General features: G+C 32.1%; 3 protein-coding genes across 4 annotated transcripts; 2 read left to right on the top strand and 1 right to left on the bottom strand.

Annotated features, from left to right (window-relative positions):
- Positions 1–2,247: 2,247 nt before the first annotated feature.
- Positions 2,248–7,921, top strand: TUBG1 (tubulin gamma-1 chain). 2 transcript variants are annotated; one of them, XM_006576151.4, is made up of 12 exons: positions 2,248–2,484; positions 2,570–2,770; positions 3,668–3,779; positions 4,174–4,574; positions 4,834–4,887; positions 4,963–5,067; positions 5,531–5,605; positions 5,697–5,741; positions 5,933–6,061; positions 6,188–6,292; positions 6,368–6,445; positions 7,459–7,921. In XM_006576151.4, the coding sequence occupies exons 1-11, from the start codon at positions 2,356–2,358 to the stop codon at positions 6,434–6,436; spliced, it is 1,425 nt and encodes a 474-aa protein (XP_006576214.1). In that variant the 5' UTR covers positions 2,248–2,355; the 3' UTR covers positions 6,437–6,445; positions 7,459–7,921. The 2 variants fall into 2 exon arrangements, with proteins under 2 accessions (XP_006576214.1, NP_001241938.2); NM_001255009.2 differs by having other exon boundaries at positions 2,267–2,484; positions 7,583–7,919.
- Positions 7,922–10,133: 2,212 nt separating this feature from the next.
- LOC100775980 (arabinogalactan protein 22) lies at positions 10,134–11,364 on the top strand. The gene is made up of 2 exons (XM_003521750.5): positions 10,134–10,465; positions 11,011–11,364. Exons 1-2 carry the CDS (start codon positions 10,339–10,341, stop codon positions 11,109–11,111), a joined length of 228 nt encoding a protein of 75 aa, XP_003521798.1. The 5' UTR covers positions 10,134–10,338; the 3' UTR covers positions 11,112–11,364.
- A 718-nt stretch (positions 11,365–12,082) lies between these two features.
- On the bottom strand, positions 12,083–15,617 carry LOC100820345 (mitochondrial carrier protein MTM1). Its single transcript, XM_003521748.5, has 10 exons — positions 15,308–15,617; positions 15,138–15,212; positions 14,943–15,059; positions 14,148–14,207; positions 13,846–14,016; positions 13,431–13,527; positions 13,249–13,340; positions 13,007–13,156; positions 12,533–12,591; positions 12,083–12,417 (listed from the first exon to the last, which is right to left on the bottom strand). The coding sequence occupies exons 1-10, from the start codon at positions 15,428–15,430 to the stop codon at positions 12,288–12,290; spliced, it is 1,074 nt and encodes a 357-aa protein (XP_003521796.1). The 5' UTR covers positions 15,431–15,617; the 3' UTR covers positions 12,083–12,287.
- Between the last annotated feature and the right edge of the window lie 1,633 nt (positions 15,618–17,250).

The raw sequence follows: 17,250 nt of genomic DNA, 5'->3' as shown, positions 1-17,250 counted from the left end.
CACATTCATAATCAGAGCAACGAGATGCCACTGCACTATTCATGCTGACTATCAATCTTCAACAAAAGAGAAACTTTGCCATCGGAGCCTTTCTTTGGCCTCACTGAATTAAGCTTATGAATATTATTATTATAAACTATTTTGGGGTGGACAATGGACATAATGGTATGATGATAACTTTTATGTAGTCTTTCTCTTTCTGCTTCTGCTGAGGTGAGTGAACTTCATGATGCAACTATGCACTCAATGATGAAAAACATGAGCCCATTCTTCGAAATTATCCTCATCAATATCACAAACAAAACAATTTTCTGGATTAGGTGCTCAACAGATTATGCTATTTTTCCCGGTCAGTCAGGGTGTGATTGGATTATTGGATTGGGAAAAACACCAAACGTAATTGGCACTCAAGTCTCACATAAGAAATTTCTGGTGTGTGTGTGGAAACCTTAGAAAATTCAATTACAAACAGAATTCGATGATTGGAACACACTAAGGCATGGTTTAGGCACGATCTTAACATAAAGCCAAAATTAAAATTTATTAATTAGATCTTAATTAATTAAGGTGTTCATCTTAATCATCTACATTCTGAGCATATTTAGATTTCTGTTAGAAACCACTGAGCCTGAATTGTGTATGGTTTGAGCAAAATCTTCGACGGAGAAAGCGTTAATCGATTGGTGATTGTGATTGTGCGTTGCAAAATGTATTGAAGATGGGGGAAAAAGGTGTTCCCCTATTCTTTTTTTTCTTTTGATTAATCGTATTCTTTTTTTCATTGGAAAGCAAAATCTTAACAGACATCATTTTACCTAAAACATCAAATCTTGCCCAGTTTTGTCTTTATATACGAGTGACTATGACTATGAGTGTGATCTTACATGGTTACTCACTAGCCACCACCTAACACCAGCCACTCAATTGGAATTGATAACTTTTTAAAAGGCCAAAGTTATTGTGGTCACTTCCTGAAGAAAAATTAAAATTTGCGTTTTCGTGTAACTAATAAAGAAAGTGAATAACAAAGGTTGCTTTTGGCTGAAAATAAATAAGTGTTTGTTTGATTAGTGACTTGTGCAATTCAACATCAAGAACCACTCCAGCTGATTGCTTAAGTGATGTGCGTGGACAGTTTGCCCTTTGAAAAGATTTGGATTATAATGTAAAATAACAATGTGAATTATCAATATCTATTAAATACAATAGGATAAAATGTAATTTTTGTCTCATTATTTTCTCAAATCTGTATTTTTAATTTTTTATTTTTTAATTAAAGATATTTTCAAAAAAATTAGGATTTTAGTCCTTCATTTTTTAATTAAGATATTTCATTTTTTATTATTAAAAAATTCGTAATTTTAATCATTATGATTAATTTTAAACGTTGATTTATATATTATGTAAATGTTAATTAATAACTGTTTGTTTATTATGTAGATGAAAAATATTTTTTTAAATTATTTAATTACTAATAAGCTTAATTTATTAATTTTTTTTAAAAAAATACACAATCAATAAATCTGAAATTGACAAATTGATAAAAAAAAACTAAAATCACATATTTTAAAAATTAGGAAGAAAAAGTTACATTTTAGCCAATAGAATATGACTCACTTTTTTTATTTTTTCATTTTGAATGAGTAAATGTTACTGGGCACCAAACTCAGTTTGTTGTTTATGTGTTTAAAGTCGTGAGAACATCATTATTTACATCGATAATATATAACCATTTTCGGCCCAGAAACGCCTCGGATTTTTTGACTGTGCAATGCAGATTATGCTAATTTGGGTCGAGGCCCATGTCAAACTTTTAATCCCTAGTTTACATTATAAAAAACTGAGAAAAATATATTTCCGTTCCTCAAAATATTAGATTTGAATCTTATAAAAACTCTTATACATAATTTTTTACTAGGTATTTTAATTATTTATCACTTTAAATAATAATCTAATTAGTATAATGTGATATTTTGATCACAATAAAAAAAATTAATTCCAAAGAAATTAGATTCCTACCTCTTTATTAGAACAATTTTATGAAAAACCTATAAAAGAAATTCTTTCATGGAAAAGTTATTTTTTAAAATAAATATGAAATATGAAATATATTTCCAGAAAACTAAAAAAACTTGTCCATTAAATAAAAACACAAAAAAAAATATAAGGATTTTTTTTTCTTTTTTTAACACTGGGAAAGATTCTTTTGAAAATAGACAGGAAACAAAGAAATAAAATGAGAGTAGAGGGCTAGCAGTGAGTGAGTGTTGTTAAGAAGGCAAAGGCATCGTTTTCATTTTAGTTATAGTTTTTGAAAAAAGGTTCTTCCCCGCCACCAAACCCTAGCTTAGCAAAATGCCGAGGGAAATCATCACTCTTCAGGTTGGGCAATGTGGGAATCAGATCGGCATGGAGTTCTGGAAGCAGCTCTGCCTCGAACACGGCATCAGCAAAGATGGCATCCTCGAAGACTTCGCCACTCAGGTCTCGCCCCTTTCTTAATTCTACTCAATTTCCCCGTCTTTGTTACGGAATGGTTTCAAATGATTATTTGCTCAAAATGCTGCAGGGGGGTGACCGGAAAGACGTGTTCTTCTATCAAGCCGATGACCAGCATTATATACCACGGGCTCTCCTGATTGACTTGGAGCCAAGAGTCATTAATGGAATTCAAAACAGTGACTACCGAAACCTCTACAATCATGAGAACATCTTTGTCTCGGATCATGGAGGTGGTGCAGGAAACAATTGGGCCAGTGGATACGATCAGGTTTCTTACTACTTACTAGAGCATTTTTTTGTAATTAATATTTGTATGCCATTGGTTGACTTTGTGTCTTTGTTACTTCCATGAACCCTCTCAATGCATAGCAATCAACTATTGTAAACTTATGTCCCTTTTTGTTTTAAAGTTACAACATCAATTCTTGCACTTTCCAATGTAAATATATGATACTGATTAATTTAGGCTTGGATTTCAATCACATTTAATTTAATGGTTCAAATTCAGTCTAGCCAACTTCGAACCTAACAGACACTAACTCATGCTCATGCCATGCCATCACATGGAGAAGTTTTTCTACTTTTGTGCAGTGCCATTGATGCTCCATTTGTTTGGTGTTTATACATACATAAAGAGAAATTTTGAATGTGTGTGGGTGTGCTTTTGGACACTCCAGATGTTTGAGTCAATGTAGACACAACTGACATCACAAAACTAGTGATGAGTTTTTCCCCCCATTTTATGATACTGATGATGATCCTGCAATGTTGGGCAACATGCAGTTGTAATCTATGTCTAATTGTCCATAAATGGCTATGGTATTTATTGAAGCACTAAATGGAACTAGATAATTGTTTAAAGATATCATGTAAAGTCACAGGCCAAACCTCTATATGTGCATAAGTTTATTTGTTTTCTAGAACTAGACATGCCTAAGATGGTTTGACACTTTCACCTGATATTGACAAACTTCTAATACTTGAGCAGTTCTTTGCTGAACCTGATTTAGGCTTTCCAAATGACTTTACAAATGATAATCCTGACAAGTTGCTCCATAGGAATGGTTATCAACATTTTTGAAGCATAAAGGAAGATCTTGATGGGCAATATGCAATAAGTGATAAAGTCATAGTTTAACTAGTGTGGTTGTTAATATCTTGTCAGGGACAACACGTTGAAGAAGAAATAATGGACATGATTGACAGAGAAGCAGATGGCAGTGACAGTCTTGAGGGTTTTGTTCTATGTCATTCAATTGCAGGAGGAACAGGCTCAGGTGTCTTCATAACATCTTTGCATTAAAACATCCTATAAGTTTCTTCAATTTCCCCTCTTTGTAATTGAGCATTTGTTTAGTGGGAGTATCTGAAAAAGTAAAAGATTGCTGAAATGATTGACTAAATTTTCACCTGATTCATAATCTTAATTTCAACTAAAACATTATATTGTACCCTTAAGAGAGAAAATTGAACAGTATTGCACCGTTTAGCGTATCTCAGACTGAAATTGCTTATAATACAGTGGTTGGGATTCCTATTTGCCTTTGAAATTGCTATGTACTAGATGAAATTTTTTGGAGATTTCTCAAGTATTGCTAACCTATGTAGTTTTATAATTATTATTTTTTAATTTCTCTTGTGTAATAAGTATATTTCCTTACTTCTACGAAGGTATGGGCTCATACTTGTTGGAGACTCTGAATGATCGCTACAGCAAAAAACTAGTTCAGACATACAGTGTGTTTCCTAACCAAATGGAGACAAGTGATGTGGTGGTCCAACCATACAATTCACTTTTGACACTCAAGAGATTGACACTTAATGCAGATTGTGTTGTAGTTCTTGACAATACTGCGCTAAATAGAATTGCTGTGGAACGGCTTCATTTATCAAACCCATCATTTGCTCAAACAAATTCCTTAGTTTCTACAGTTATGTCTGCCAGCACAACAACTCTTCGTTATCCAGGGTACATGAATAATGACTTGGTTGGTCTTCTTGCCTCTTTGATTCCAACACCAAGATGCCATTTTCTAATGACAGGATATACGCCTTTGACTGTAGAACGTCAGGTGAGATCACTATGTCATTTTTTTCCTAAAAGAATGATTTTGGAGCATCGAAGCTTTTCCATAAATTTGTGTCTTCACTTGTGAAGATTTCTGTTGGTAAATTGTTGAACTGGAAGGTATCAGCAGGGAAATTATGAATTCATCTCTCTTTCTTCCCCCCCATTTTAAACTTCTGTAATCTGATTGCTATATGCACACATTGCTCAAAAATGTGATTTTTCTTTTAACACTTGAAAATTTTGATGTTATTTCCTTGCAGGCTAATTTAATTCGTAAGACTACTGTACTTGATGTTATGAGAAGACTTCTGCAGGTATAATGACTGCCTAAACAGATAAGCTTCAAATTGAATGCCTTTGTGCTCTACTGACAGGTATATTCTTGGCAGGCAAAGAATATTATGGTCTCTTCTTATGCTCGGACCAAAGATGCTAGCCAAGCAAAATATATATCAATTCTGAATATCATCCAAGGAGAGGTTGATCCAACTCAGGTAATTAGAAATAGTTGTGCAGTATTTTTGAAATAGGAGACTTGTCTTTGGGACAGCAAGTGTATTGCTGTGTTTGTGACATAGGAGACTTTTTTGTCTCTGGGACAGCAAGTGTATTGCTTTATTTTGTGATTTCAGTGTTAAATATTATCTTTTATTTACTTTTATCAATTGGTGTTCTATCCTGCAGTCACATAAAATCTTTAGCACTTCTATACTTTGATAAAAAAAACCTTGAAAAATTAAAAGAAGTATTTCTTTTAACAAAAATTAAATTAACCTTCCTCTGATACTGGTAGCCTTTCTAGTTTTTTTTTACTGTATTTGTAATGTTATAAAGTTTTCATCATGTTGCAGCTTGCCCAAATTGACTTGTGATAGTGAAATATCATGCTTTTGTATGTAAATATTTTAACAGCTCTACTATACTATGTCATGATTTTGTCTTTCTATATGGATTTAGGTTCATGAAAGTTTGCAGAGGATTCGTGAAAGAAAACTGGTTAACTTTATTGAGTGGGGTCCTGCAAGTATTCAGGTCTGCGTTCTGTGGTAGCTGGTGAATTTGTCTCCTTTGTATTAGTTTTAGGACTCAATCTGATCTTTCTTCTTTCCTACACTTCTGGTAGGTTGCTCTATCGAGGAAGTCTCCATATGTTCAAACTGCACACAGGGTAGAACTCTCCATTTTTCTTTCAGTCTTTCTTTTTATGCATATCTTACTTTTCTGCTTTTTTTATCTGATGGTTATATTGGAGATAGATCAGCACACACACACACACATATTGATTAAAATGGTTTTTGTTCTGTGGTTAAAATCAAGAAATTGGGTTATGAAATAACCTATTGTTGCTGCATTTGGTAGGTCAGTGGCCTTATGCTGGCAAGCCATACGAGCATCCGTCACCTTTTCAGTAAAACATTGAGCCAGTATGAGAAGTTGAGAAAGAAACAAGCCTTTATAGACGTCTACAGGAAGTTCCCAATGTTTGCTGTAAGTGTCACAATTTCTTATGGATAATCTGATATCCATCTGCATCTGTTATATACTTCTTTGGCCTGTAGCATCTTCATGTAATACTTGTCATTTCATGTGATGACATCAATAAAAAATGGACAGGATAATGACCTCTCAGAATTTGATGAATCAAGGGACATAATTGAGAGTTTGGTTGATGAATACAAGGCCTGTGAGTCCCCAGATTATATCAAATGGGGAATGGAGGTAGATTCTCTACAAATCCCACGTACCATTTTAAGCACATCTTTCGTATTGCTAATTTTTTGCCGTCTTATTTAGGATCCAAACAACATGCTAACAGGAGAAGGCAATGCTACAGGATCATTGGATTCAAAATCAGTAGCGTGAAAAAACCAAGTAAGCTACGATTAGGCCATAATTTAGGCTTTAAGTTTCTGGATTTGATTTTACTTTCTTTCTCTAGCAAGATAAATAAGATATCAACTTGCTATAAATTTGAGTTATCAGTTTTGAACATGTGAATATCAGTTGTTGTATTCTTTTTCTCCTTGTGACATGTGACTTCACCGTTATTAGCATTTATTTTTTTATATTTTTTTAAAAATTCTCAAATTATTAATTTCTTTAAAATGTTGTTTTTGCATTATTTTTTTTTGTCCTTCAAATCTCCACTTTCTTAAATTAATTTCTTTAATTTTTTATATTAAAATATACTTTTTCATCTTAAAAATTAAAGTTATACTTTCAATTTTTTTTAAAAGAAATTATTTTCCCTCTAAATCTAAACTAATATTTTTTATTTGTTTATTTAAATTAATTATGCATATTTTTCTTATAATTTTGAATATTTTTATTTTATTTTTAAAAATTAGATATGCAATGCACATGATATGTGCTAGTTGATAGGGAAAAAATGAAGATTGAAATTGAATGTTAAACGTGGTTACCTTAAATGTACACCATTTATTTAGGTTCAATCAGGCAGGAGCAATATTTTGGTTTGCTTTCCTTCTTGAATTGTCTTTACTCTCTCAAGTGTGAACTTAGTGTTTGATTCTGAGTATACAAGTATGTTGTCTTTTAAGTCTGTTTCCCATAAAAATAAAATTTTATTTTCCGTGTTATTTTGTCTAATATGCTTTCTCCCATCAAATACTATCATGATGATTATGTGTTCATATTAAATTTTATATAATCTTAATGTAATCTAATTATATCTGTTTGGAGTTTGGACTGGAAATAGAAATTATATTACAATAAACAATTTTTAAATATATTGAGTTTAAACTTGAATATTTGATCCACTGACAATGAAACTTTATGCTGTCAGTGCACAAGAAAGTGTCACATCATTGTAGTAACTAATATTTATCACTTGAAATCTAATCTTTTAAGAATTTCGTAAATAGGTACAACCACATGGTTTAGGGATAAACGTAAACCTTTTACACTGTTCGTAAATCGGCAATTTAATCCTCTGGGAATCTTGAGTACTTGGTGGGAAAGTGACAAACCTGAACCAAATCATTGCAGGTACCACAAGGAAATGATTTTTGTGAATGATCAACAAGGTTTCCAATGAAATTTTCAACTTTTTTGGGGCGTGAGATGGTATGCGGTGTGATTATTTTGGTTTGCATTTTGTTTGCTAATCGTTTGTACCCAAGGGAGATTGAGTACAGAATCTCTCTGTATTGATTCGTTTTTAGCAATGTATATGGTTGGTTGGTTTGGTCATTGAAATGTAGAGAATTAGGAAACCTAGTTTCTTTATCTGGGTCTGATGTGTTTGTTAGGTGATCTTGCTGTTGCTTTGGCATGAATATTAAAATATTTAAATTTGAATTGATGTGGGCATAGATTTACACGGTTCACGTGGTGCAGAGATTCACCTCTTATACGGTTCCTTTAAATTGCTTTGGATTCCTCAATTATCGACACCGTGACCAGTGGCGTTTGTCTACTAATAAATTAGAGAAAGGGACTTAGTGGAACAAAAAAATGTTTGGTTGCACCCCAAGACAAGAAAAACTTTGGTAACGATCAAATGAAGTGTAACGAAAAACCACTTTATCAACTAAACAAAAAAAGCCGTACTATTATTTAGATGGATTCTATCCTAATTTTAAATAAAAGAAAAATCTAATTATATTACGGCTAAAGCGATCAACGTAAAGAAGTAATTTTATTGGGAACTTCTCTCAAAATTTATGGTGGGCTGATTTGACCTTGAAAGAAGTAACTTTTTTTTAGGGTGTATTTGATTTGTATTTTTTTTTTAATTTTTATTTCTTGTTTTTTTTTTTTTAAAAACTATTTTTATTTTAAAAGATTAGAAGTCTGAAAATATATTTGGTTTGATTTTTTATTTTTTGCTTTTAAGAAATAAAAACAGCATTTTCAAAAGGAAATGTATTTTTAGATTTGTTTAAAATTACATTCCTTGTCATCGCGTTTTCATTTTATTCAAAATGAGATTTTTGGTTTCAACTGAAAACACTAAAAATGAGATTTTATTGTTTCCAGTCTTTGGTTCATTTGGAAAAATATTTCTCTGAAAATGTTTTCTAAAATCCAATCAAATGCATTTTCATCACCATTTTCTATTTCTAGTGAAAATGAAAATAAAAAACAACCAAATCAAATACCCTTAGCTTTTCTATTAAGAATAGATATGATTAATTAAGTTCACAGGACCCAATTTCCTTTGTTGGATGTGTTCATAGGTACATAATTACATCTAACGGATTCATGGTCTCGTTTGTATTACAATTGATGTAACAATGGATCTGTGTTAAAATTCCTATTTCTTTCTCCGGTGTGGCCTGTTTAAAGAGATCTATAGGTGGAAAATGTTAGGATAGGAGGAGAAAATAGAAAGCATCGTTGTTAGTACTAATGCATTGGAACAATATTGAATATGTCGTTCAGTGGTGTGAAGTCATATCCTGATTCAAGAGCACATGGCATGGGATGTTCAAGAGTAAAAATTGAGATGTCCATTTCTTTGGGGTAACGGAGAGGATCCGGACTCCCTTCTGCCTCTCTTACCATGTTCATTGTTCAAACATAATGTCCATATTTGCTAAAACCAGAGTGAGTAACCCAAGAGCCTTGGACAGCTGACGAAGATCATGCAAGAAATACAAGATATTGGGCCCATCACTTGAAAATTTAAGCCGACTAAAATTTCCATTTAAATATCAATATGTGGTCCATCCTAAGACAGAACCAAAGCTTTTGATTCCTATTTGTTTCGATCACAAATAATCTATAAGAAATAAGACAATTTGAATATTTTAGGGATTTGCAATACACAAGGTTTTGAGTTTATCAAAGCATAAAAAATCAACTCAAGCATATACCATGGTCGTCGTAGTCTTCGTCGCCACCTAAATTAAATTTGTTTTTATTCAAATTAGATATAACCCTACGGGCCTACCCATGACTATCCCAAAGTTGAGATATTAAAATGGAATTGAAATTTAACTAAATTTACAACTCTACGTTTTAATTTTTCATGCAACTTAAACATAAGAATTGTAATTCTTAATCAATTCTAATTCCAACAAAATTATAATTAAAATTACAATTATGAACTATAATTTCAAAATCCCAAATGAACCATTACTCTAATCCAAATCTTCAGAGCAATAGGGACATTAGCTATTATTACCTGCAACAACTGATCGAAAAATAAGCTTATTTTATTGCCACACTAAAATAACACTTTTCCCCGCTCCTTTTTTTTATCTTGCTCTAGTCAAAGCTGCGGAAAATATTGTTAAGAGAATAAAAATAAAATGTCTAGGCAAAAGAATCCATAGAATGAAAAACTCTATTCTCATTTTTGTTTTTCAAAGCATACGGATACAAGTTCATAATTAACTCACCTACATATAGCAACCAAATAAAAATTAAAAAGAGAAAGCAGAATAAACAACTACCACATGGCCTTGTTAGCTCCAATTCAAATTAACACAAAAAAAGATGTGCCAATAACAGTAAGTGGTCCCATTACAGCGAAACAGAAGGAAGAGAGACACTCAAATCCCTACAATGATGCGATTGATATTTCATATTTACCAGTTCACATCACATTACCACTCCTCTGTGACTAGCTGACTTTCTTCCATATAAATGTGGGTCCATTTTTTTAGTTTATTTCTAAACTCACACAAATACATATTCACCTGTTTTTAGTTTTGGGGTTCCAAGTTGTCCTCATTTCAAGTCTGTGTTGGTTATAGAAAAGCGCCCAAGTTAGAGCTGAGTGTGAGATAATAACAATGGCATTTCTCAGAGCAGCTTCTGAAGTTTTGGCAATCTATACCCTTGTCTTTACCATTTTTTCACCTGCTGTTCTTGAAGCACAGTCTCTTTCCCTTGCAGCTGCTCCTGCTCCTTCCAGAGATGGTAATTCTCCTCCCATTCCTAGTTTCACAAGAATCATTGAACATTTTTTCTCCTCTACCTTGTGAAAGAATCAACAATGTAATGTCTGTAAGAAATTGTTGCACTTCATTTCAGTACAAAGTTGAAATTGATCTTTGAGATGTGGTGGCAGATGTAGGGGTTGAGAGGAGATCTAGATCTCCCAGAATTATTTGGCATGTACTTTTTCACCATATATAACTGTCATAATGAAATGGCAACAACGCAGTAACACTTGGTCTTCTAACATAGTTTTCTGTTTCTTTTTTTATCAACAAATTTTAATAGTTAATTTGTTAGTTTTTGTTAGCAGAGAGTATCAAAGCTGTGATTTTTTTTCCCTTTCCTTCTTTCTTAACTACCGAACAAACTTAATATCTCCAAGTAGTTTTCTGTTGTTAGTGGATAAAGCTGCTCGACATGACTGTAGATGAATGTGTTGTTTTGTTTCATTTAGTTTTTAGTTAATAATTAATGTTTTTTTTCTTTCGATATATAATAAATGTTGTTGGGTAATGTTCGATCAGGTACTTCAATAGACCAAGGAATTGCATACGTATTGATGGTTGTGGCGCTGGTGCTCACGTACCTCATCCACCCCTTTGACGCGTCTTCCCATCACTTCTGAATTATCTGTACTAAGAATTTTGAACATAGTATTAGTAGGGACTGGCTGGGGTTGAATTTATTACGTGGATAAATATCTTCTATTTTTTTTTTTTGCTTTATTCTCTTCTTATCCCCCTCCCAATTTTACATCTTTCGTTTACTTGTTAACGATAGATGATTGCTAGCGGAGGAAATAATGTATTAATATAAATATTTTATTTATTTAAAGGTCATGATCTATTTTAGATAATCGTTCAACTATTTCGTTACAATCTTCAATTAGTTTTGTTAGATAGATCTAGGTATTTTGTTAAACTTGAGAACTTTGATAATCTAACATAGTGTAATTCTTGGATATTTAGTGTTTTGTACAAAATTAATTTTCAACAAGTGATTCAAGCCACCGTTACTGTTAAATTATTAGGATTTAAGTTCCTTTGTATTGTATGATTCCTGGATGAGTTTTCGTGAATGGTTGATTTTTTTGTATGGATAATAATATAAGCAAATATCTTTATAAATTAAAAAGTATAATAATTTTTTTATATGTCATGTAGTAGTAAAGAAGAAAGAATGAAAAAAAAAAGAATAAAAAAGTAAAAAGAAAGAGACTAAAAGGTGGGAGGGACAAAAATCAATCACATTTTGACACGTGGCAAAACAAATGTTGACATGTAACACTTGAAGACTTATTTTTATAATATAGTAATAAAAAATAGAATAGATGTACTGGTTGGAGGAAGCCCCCACCGAGTGGCTCCTTATTGAACATGATGTATTGATTGATTATCCTGGATAATGTTATTATGATAATTCATAAAATACAAGAATTGCGTGAATTCATATTCAAACAAAACAAAACCTATTGCTAATGACCTTGCTGACAAGATCGACTCTGTCACAATTCGTATAAAGGCAGTAATTAACAATCCTAGTAATGTTGCAAATGTTGCAATGAAAAATATACACAATGTGTATCCAAAGGGAATCTAGGCACGAGAAAGACAATTATTGGAATTATTACTTATTAACAGGTGTTCACTGCTGAGTGTTCTGTTGACTTCTTGAAATGTCAGGAACATGATTCTTCTGGGCAAGAGAAATTGATGTCTTTGATGTAATTCACTACTATGCTAACCTTTACAAATGTAGTTAAAAGCCTCGAGTAAAAAAGTAAAAATGCAAGTATATTCTATTAAGTGGGATGTCTAAGCTGCAAGACATACTTGACAACTTCATAAAAAGAGACAACTATCCCAACTGATGGACCAGCGCGGCCTACACGGGGAGCAACACCTGTAAATAGCCCTCTCAATCCTCCATCCCTGTCCCAAGAAAATATTAGAGCCCCAAGATCAGTCCAAATCCTATTATGTGCTAAATGTCCCTCTCAAGTAATATTGATATACATACCACTACAGTTTAGTAAGATGCTCATACCTCCAAATCTCAAGTAATGTTGTTCTTGTTGTCATCTTTAATGCTCTTTCAGGATCTTTCTGGGAAAATGAAAATGCAAACATAATTTAGAAAGAAAAAAAATGAAGCCATCAAACCCTGAATTTTTTATATGCGCAAACTAATTCAATGTAAAATGGTGTTGACTGATGGGGGAGAATCACACAAAAACATTGAGAAAATATCCTGTAAATATCATGGTATACCCGTCATTCTTTAAGAGATTATTATACTTGCTGGAAAACCATTAACAATGGTCAATTCTGGTAAAGTTGATTATTTAGAAGCTAGCCCAGTGTTTTTTAAATAATAAATTTCACCTTTTACAAGAAGACAGGTTGATTACTTTTCCTGATGATGCTAGGTCCAAATTTCTGCCTTTTCTTGGCAGGGACAGGAGGGTTAAGTGAATAGAAAGTTATTAATAATGCTAAAATCATGGCTTTGAGAAACAACCTCTATTTGTCGTCGAGTTTTTGCCACATCCAGTGGACATGTGGCAGCTGATGCTAAAGTTCCTGCAACAAAACCAGCAGAAAAATTTGCTCCAAGGACAGTGGCTGCACTTGCTCCATCACCCGCTAGGCCAAGAATGCTTTTCCTAATCTGTAAAGCATCTCCAAAGTCAACACATAATACCCAAACACAATAAAATCAACTCATTTTCATTTTTTTAATTAAATGTAACAAAATCTCACTGGCTCAAGGGTTGACCAGCAAATAGCAGAGTATGGAACATCACGAGAAAGTTGTGCTCCAAGACCAGTCCACCAAAAACGATACCTATGTACTGTTCAAAAAATAATTACAAATAGAGGCAACCAAAAGAAAGTGTGTTAAACAGAGAAAGATAAATCAAAGATGTCAAGAGTTCACTAACAGCTTTGAAAAATATTTGTGCCCTTGTCAGGGTGAATGACTCCAAGCAATGTCTTCCACACTCCTGGAGGCTTGCCACTTTGGGTTGCTCTAAACGCCTGAAGAATGAGAGCAAATATGTAAGAAGAGAAATTCAACCTACCCCTAGCATTAAAAATTTAGGAAAAAAATGTGTTTTTAGTCCCTACACTCCTAGTTAAACATTGTCAGCGTCCCTATACTTTACTATTGATGAATTTAGTCCTCAAACTTTAAAACACACAGATTTAATTACTCTTCTCTAAAAACTAATCATATTTTTTAAAGTTGAAAAGGACTAAATCCATATGTTTTTTAAAGTTTGAAGACCAAATTCATCAATATAAATATATAGATACCTTGATCGCTAAAACACATTTTTTCCTAAAATTTATTACCTGCATGCGAGTCCTTGCAAGTTCCACAGGATAACAAGAAATGCAAGCTAATGAGCGTGCAACTGATCCCGCAACTAATGGAACATAAGGTGTTAAATTTGGAGCATTCTGAGTTGTAAAATCCTCCACCATGTTGCGTAAAATATCATAACAAGGCATGTAGATTCCAACCTATTTTGACAACAGAAAAACACAAGATCATTAGTATATAAGAGATAATGAGACCCAAAATAAAGAGTATAAACTTTAAAATAAACCATAAAGCATGAAACAGAAAATTCCAGACAGAAAAGAGAGCTTACAGTTGGCACAGCCAACGCTAAACTTGCACTTGTGCCTCTCCATAATCTCGGAAAGCCTTCCTGCAAAAGTCACTCCTGTGAACCCTCTTGTAGTAAGTTATTAGAGTCCCAAAGGAAAATAAATAAACAAGCACAAAAGAACATCTACTCAATGCAGGCTTGAAGAATTACTACCCACCACATTTGTGAAACATAACATGCAATCCTTTACAGATTATTTTGTCATAATATTATCAGAAACTTCACGCAAGTTTAATAAATCTATTTCACCAGTTAACAATTTTAAGGTTGGAGTTCCTTATAGCCCAACTTGTAACATCTCTGACTCATCCTTAAATAATTCAAATGGAATTTTATTTATCGGTTACAGTTGAATCTAAACCGAGGTATACCACAGAAATTCCCCTTCACCATGCAAACCTAGAAACATAAATTCTAATAACTAGGCAGTGAATTACTCAACCTAATTTTTTCACATGCCCAGTCTAAGAGGATTATATGCCTAATCAATAAATAGGCAAAATTATCACCTACATTTTCATATCTTATGCTATGCATCAAACTCAAAACTATAACTGTAATGCTGTCAGAAAGTTATCTGTTAGACAAATAGAAAGACCACCTACATAACACGGCTTTATAGATGACACAGGGGGAAATTACTATTGTGTCAGAAGAGAACCCGGTAATGAGAACCACTCACATAGTTAACTACCATTGTCTTCACAACAGTTGAGAGAACAATAGTTCATTTGATTAGAGTCGATTTTTTCTAGCAAAGTAATTTAAAATTACCTGACGTGTAACTTTGTAAAGAACATCTAATGTTCCTTTATAGCGGTTACACACGGAAGGACAAGGCAGCGGTGGCTCAGAGCTAGAAACTGCAGAACATCTAATATCGTGTGGCGTCTGAAAATAAACAAAAATTGTAAAAACTGTACAAATCAAAATTCAGCTAATGAATGTAAACTATGAAGAAGCAAATACCGTGTTCGTTTGAAAAGGAGCCATTTGACAAACACCTTGGTAGGGAACACCTGCAGCTTGTGCTTGAAGTCTTGTCTGAAAGTAGAGATAACGAATTTCCTTCTTCGAATGAGTAAATTGGAAATGTTTTTACAAAAAAAAAAAAAAAAAAAAGAACTATTGATGGATACCTTGGCGACATCGAGGGGATTAACAATGATAGCAGACACGAAGGCGGCACCGGCTGCGGAAAGAGCTCGTTCTTGTATCCTCAATTGCGTATCGGAATTGGTATTGGTATGCGTTGGTGACATTAGAGAAATGTTTCCTTTTGAAAGAACATCAATTGTTTAGGTTTTCGTTTCTTTCTGCCCACAAAACGAGAGAGGAAGAGAGATTCGTGGCGTCAAGTTGAGGGCGCCAAACAATTCGCATGTGCTTTCGGCCTCAGCTGTATGATTTGGAGTTTCGACTAATTAAAATCCTACAAAGCAAACAAGTTTTTTTTTTTTCTCTTCTTCTTAAATATGCTTTTTTTTCATGTAAGTCGGCGTTTTTTTTTTCTTCTTATTTTTATTCATGTAATTTTTTTTTTTAATTTTAGTCGTAATAAGTTTATCTTTTTTTTTAATTTTAATTTTTGTAAGATATTTTTTTCATTTTTAATTTTTATAAATTTATGTTTTTCTAATTTTTGTTCATGTAAACACAAATTTATAAAGATTATAAATGAATTAAAATTAAAAAAAATATAAATTTACAATGACAAAAAAAACTTACACTAACCAAAATTGAAAAAATATCAATTTTTACAAACTAAAATTAGAAAAACAAATTTACAGGAATGAAATTTTTTTTAAAAAAAAAGTTAACTTATCAGAATCAAAACATGTTCTTTTTTAATTATTTATTTCTCCCCTTTTATTGTATTCTATTTTGCTATGGATAAAAGATGTTTAAATGATTTTATTTTTCTATCAAGAAAATCATATTCAAAAAAGTAATAATCACGTTAATAATTAAGAATTTTTTTCCTGTATGTGAATATATTTCAGATCAGTTTGATAACCAATTAACCATTTAGAAATTATTTATAAAGAGTATTTTTTATGCAATTCAGGAAATAAAAATTTATAAAATAAGGATTTTTTAAAATTTATATACTTGATGAGATGTATTTAGTTCCAAGTCACCTTTAATATATATATATATATATATATATATATATATATATATATATATATATATTTGGTTTTAAGGATGGGAGGAGTCCCAAAGTTCAAAAAAGAGTGCATGAAAGGCATCTTAACATAGAAAAGACTTCACTTTTAAAATTTTGATTCAAAAAGAGAACGAGAATATAAATAATATATTTTTATATTTTAGAAATATTAATGGAGGTGATAAATTTTAAAAATGAAATTTTAGAATAATTTATTTTGTGCAGTTCAAAAATTACAAACTACTTTCTTTCCCTTTCAAATATTTCTAATACTAGAGAAGAGACAAAAATACCATTATCTTTTTTTCTGGACTAATTAAATGAGATTAAATTAAAAAAATCCACATTATTTCTTTCCAACCAATTAAAACCATTTGGTTCATTTTAGTTATCAAAATAATAAAATATAATATATGTTGGCCCATTTGTCCACGGAGCCTAACCAAGCCGAATTCAACAATTTATTTTTGTTAGCTTAATTTTATATGAATTTTAAAGGAAATAATAATAATAGCCAAATAGATTCGTTTTTTTTGTTAATCCTTTCATTTACCAAGAGAAAGAGATTATAACTAATCTTGCTCTTACGTATTTGGGCCAACATTTAAAAGCCCACTCTAAAGTATTCGGCTCATAAAGCTAACTAAGTCAAATTTGTCCAATTAGTTTTAGTCCTCTATTTTAAGAGCCTGACTCGTCCAGCTATCTGACTGGCCCATCAAGCCAGGCTATTTCTTATAACTCTATGAATTACCAACAAGAATAGGGTCCAATAGAAAAAGATTAGTCCTTTATAGGTGACGAGCCACTGTTTAAATCCTATTAGAAGAAGTACCCACATTTTTTAGTATTTGACAACAAAATTATTTTTAAACGAGAATACATATGGGAAACAAAAAAATATAAATTGAT

The sequence above is a fragment of the Glycine max genome, chromosome 3, assembly GCF_000004515.6.
Source record: "Glycine max cultivar Williams 82 chromosome 3, Glycine_max_v4.0, whole genome shotgun sequence".
NCBI classification, from domain to species: Eukaryota; Viridiplantae; Streptophyta; class Magnoliopsida; order Fabales; family Fabaceae; genus Glycine; species Glycine max.
Note: the sequence above shows the minus strand (reverse complement) of the source record. Positions and strands in the feature narration are given on the sequence as shown.

Excerpts from the sequence above, each read along its gene's own strand:
- TUBG1 (XM_006576151.4), top strand. The coding sequence starts at position 2,356 with ATGCCGAGGGAAATCATCACTCTTCAGGTTGGGCAATGTGGGAATCAG. Across the intron at positions 4,575-4,833 it reads CTTTGACTGTAGAACGTCAG|GCTAATTTAATTCGTAAGAC; the intron begins GTGAGATCACTA and ends ATTTCCTTGCAG. Across the intron at positions 4,888-4,962 it reads TTATGAGAAGACTTCTGCAG|GCAAAGAATATTATGGTCTC; the intron begins GTATAATGACTG and ends TATTCTTGGCAG.
- LOC100775980 (XM_003521750.5), top strand. The coding sequence starts at position 10,339 with ATGGCATTTCTCAGAGCAGCTTCTGAAGTTTTGGCAATCTATACCCTT. Across the intron at positions 10,466-11,010 it reads TCCTGCTCCTTCCAGAGATG|GTACTTCAATAGACCAAGGA; the intron begins GTAATTCTCCTC and ends ATGTTCGATCAG.
- LOC100820345 (XM_003521748.5), bottom strand. The coding sequence starts at position 15,430 with ATGTCACCAACGCATACCAATACCAATTCCGATACGCAATTGAGGATA. Across the intron at positions 15,213-15,307 it reads ATCCCCTCGATGTCGCCAAG|ACAAGACTTCAAGCACAAGC; the intron begins GTATCCATCAAT and ends CTCTACTTTCAG. Across the intron at positions 12,592-13,006 it reads AAACTCGACGACAAATAGAG|AAAGATCCTGAAAGAGCATT; the intron begins GTTGTTTCTCAA and ends TCATTTTCCCAG.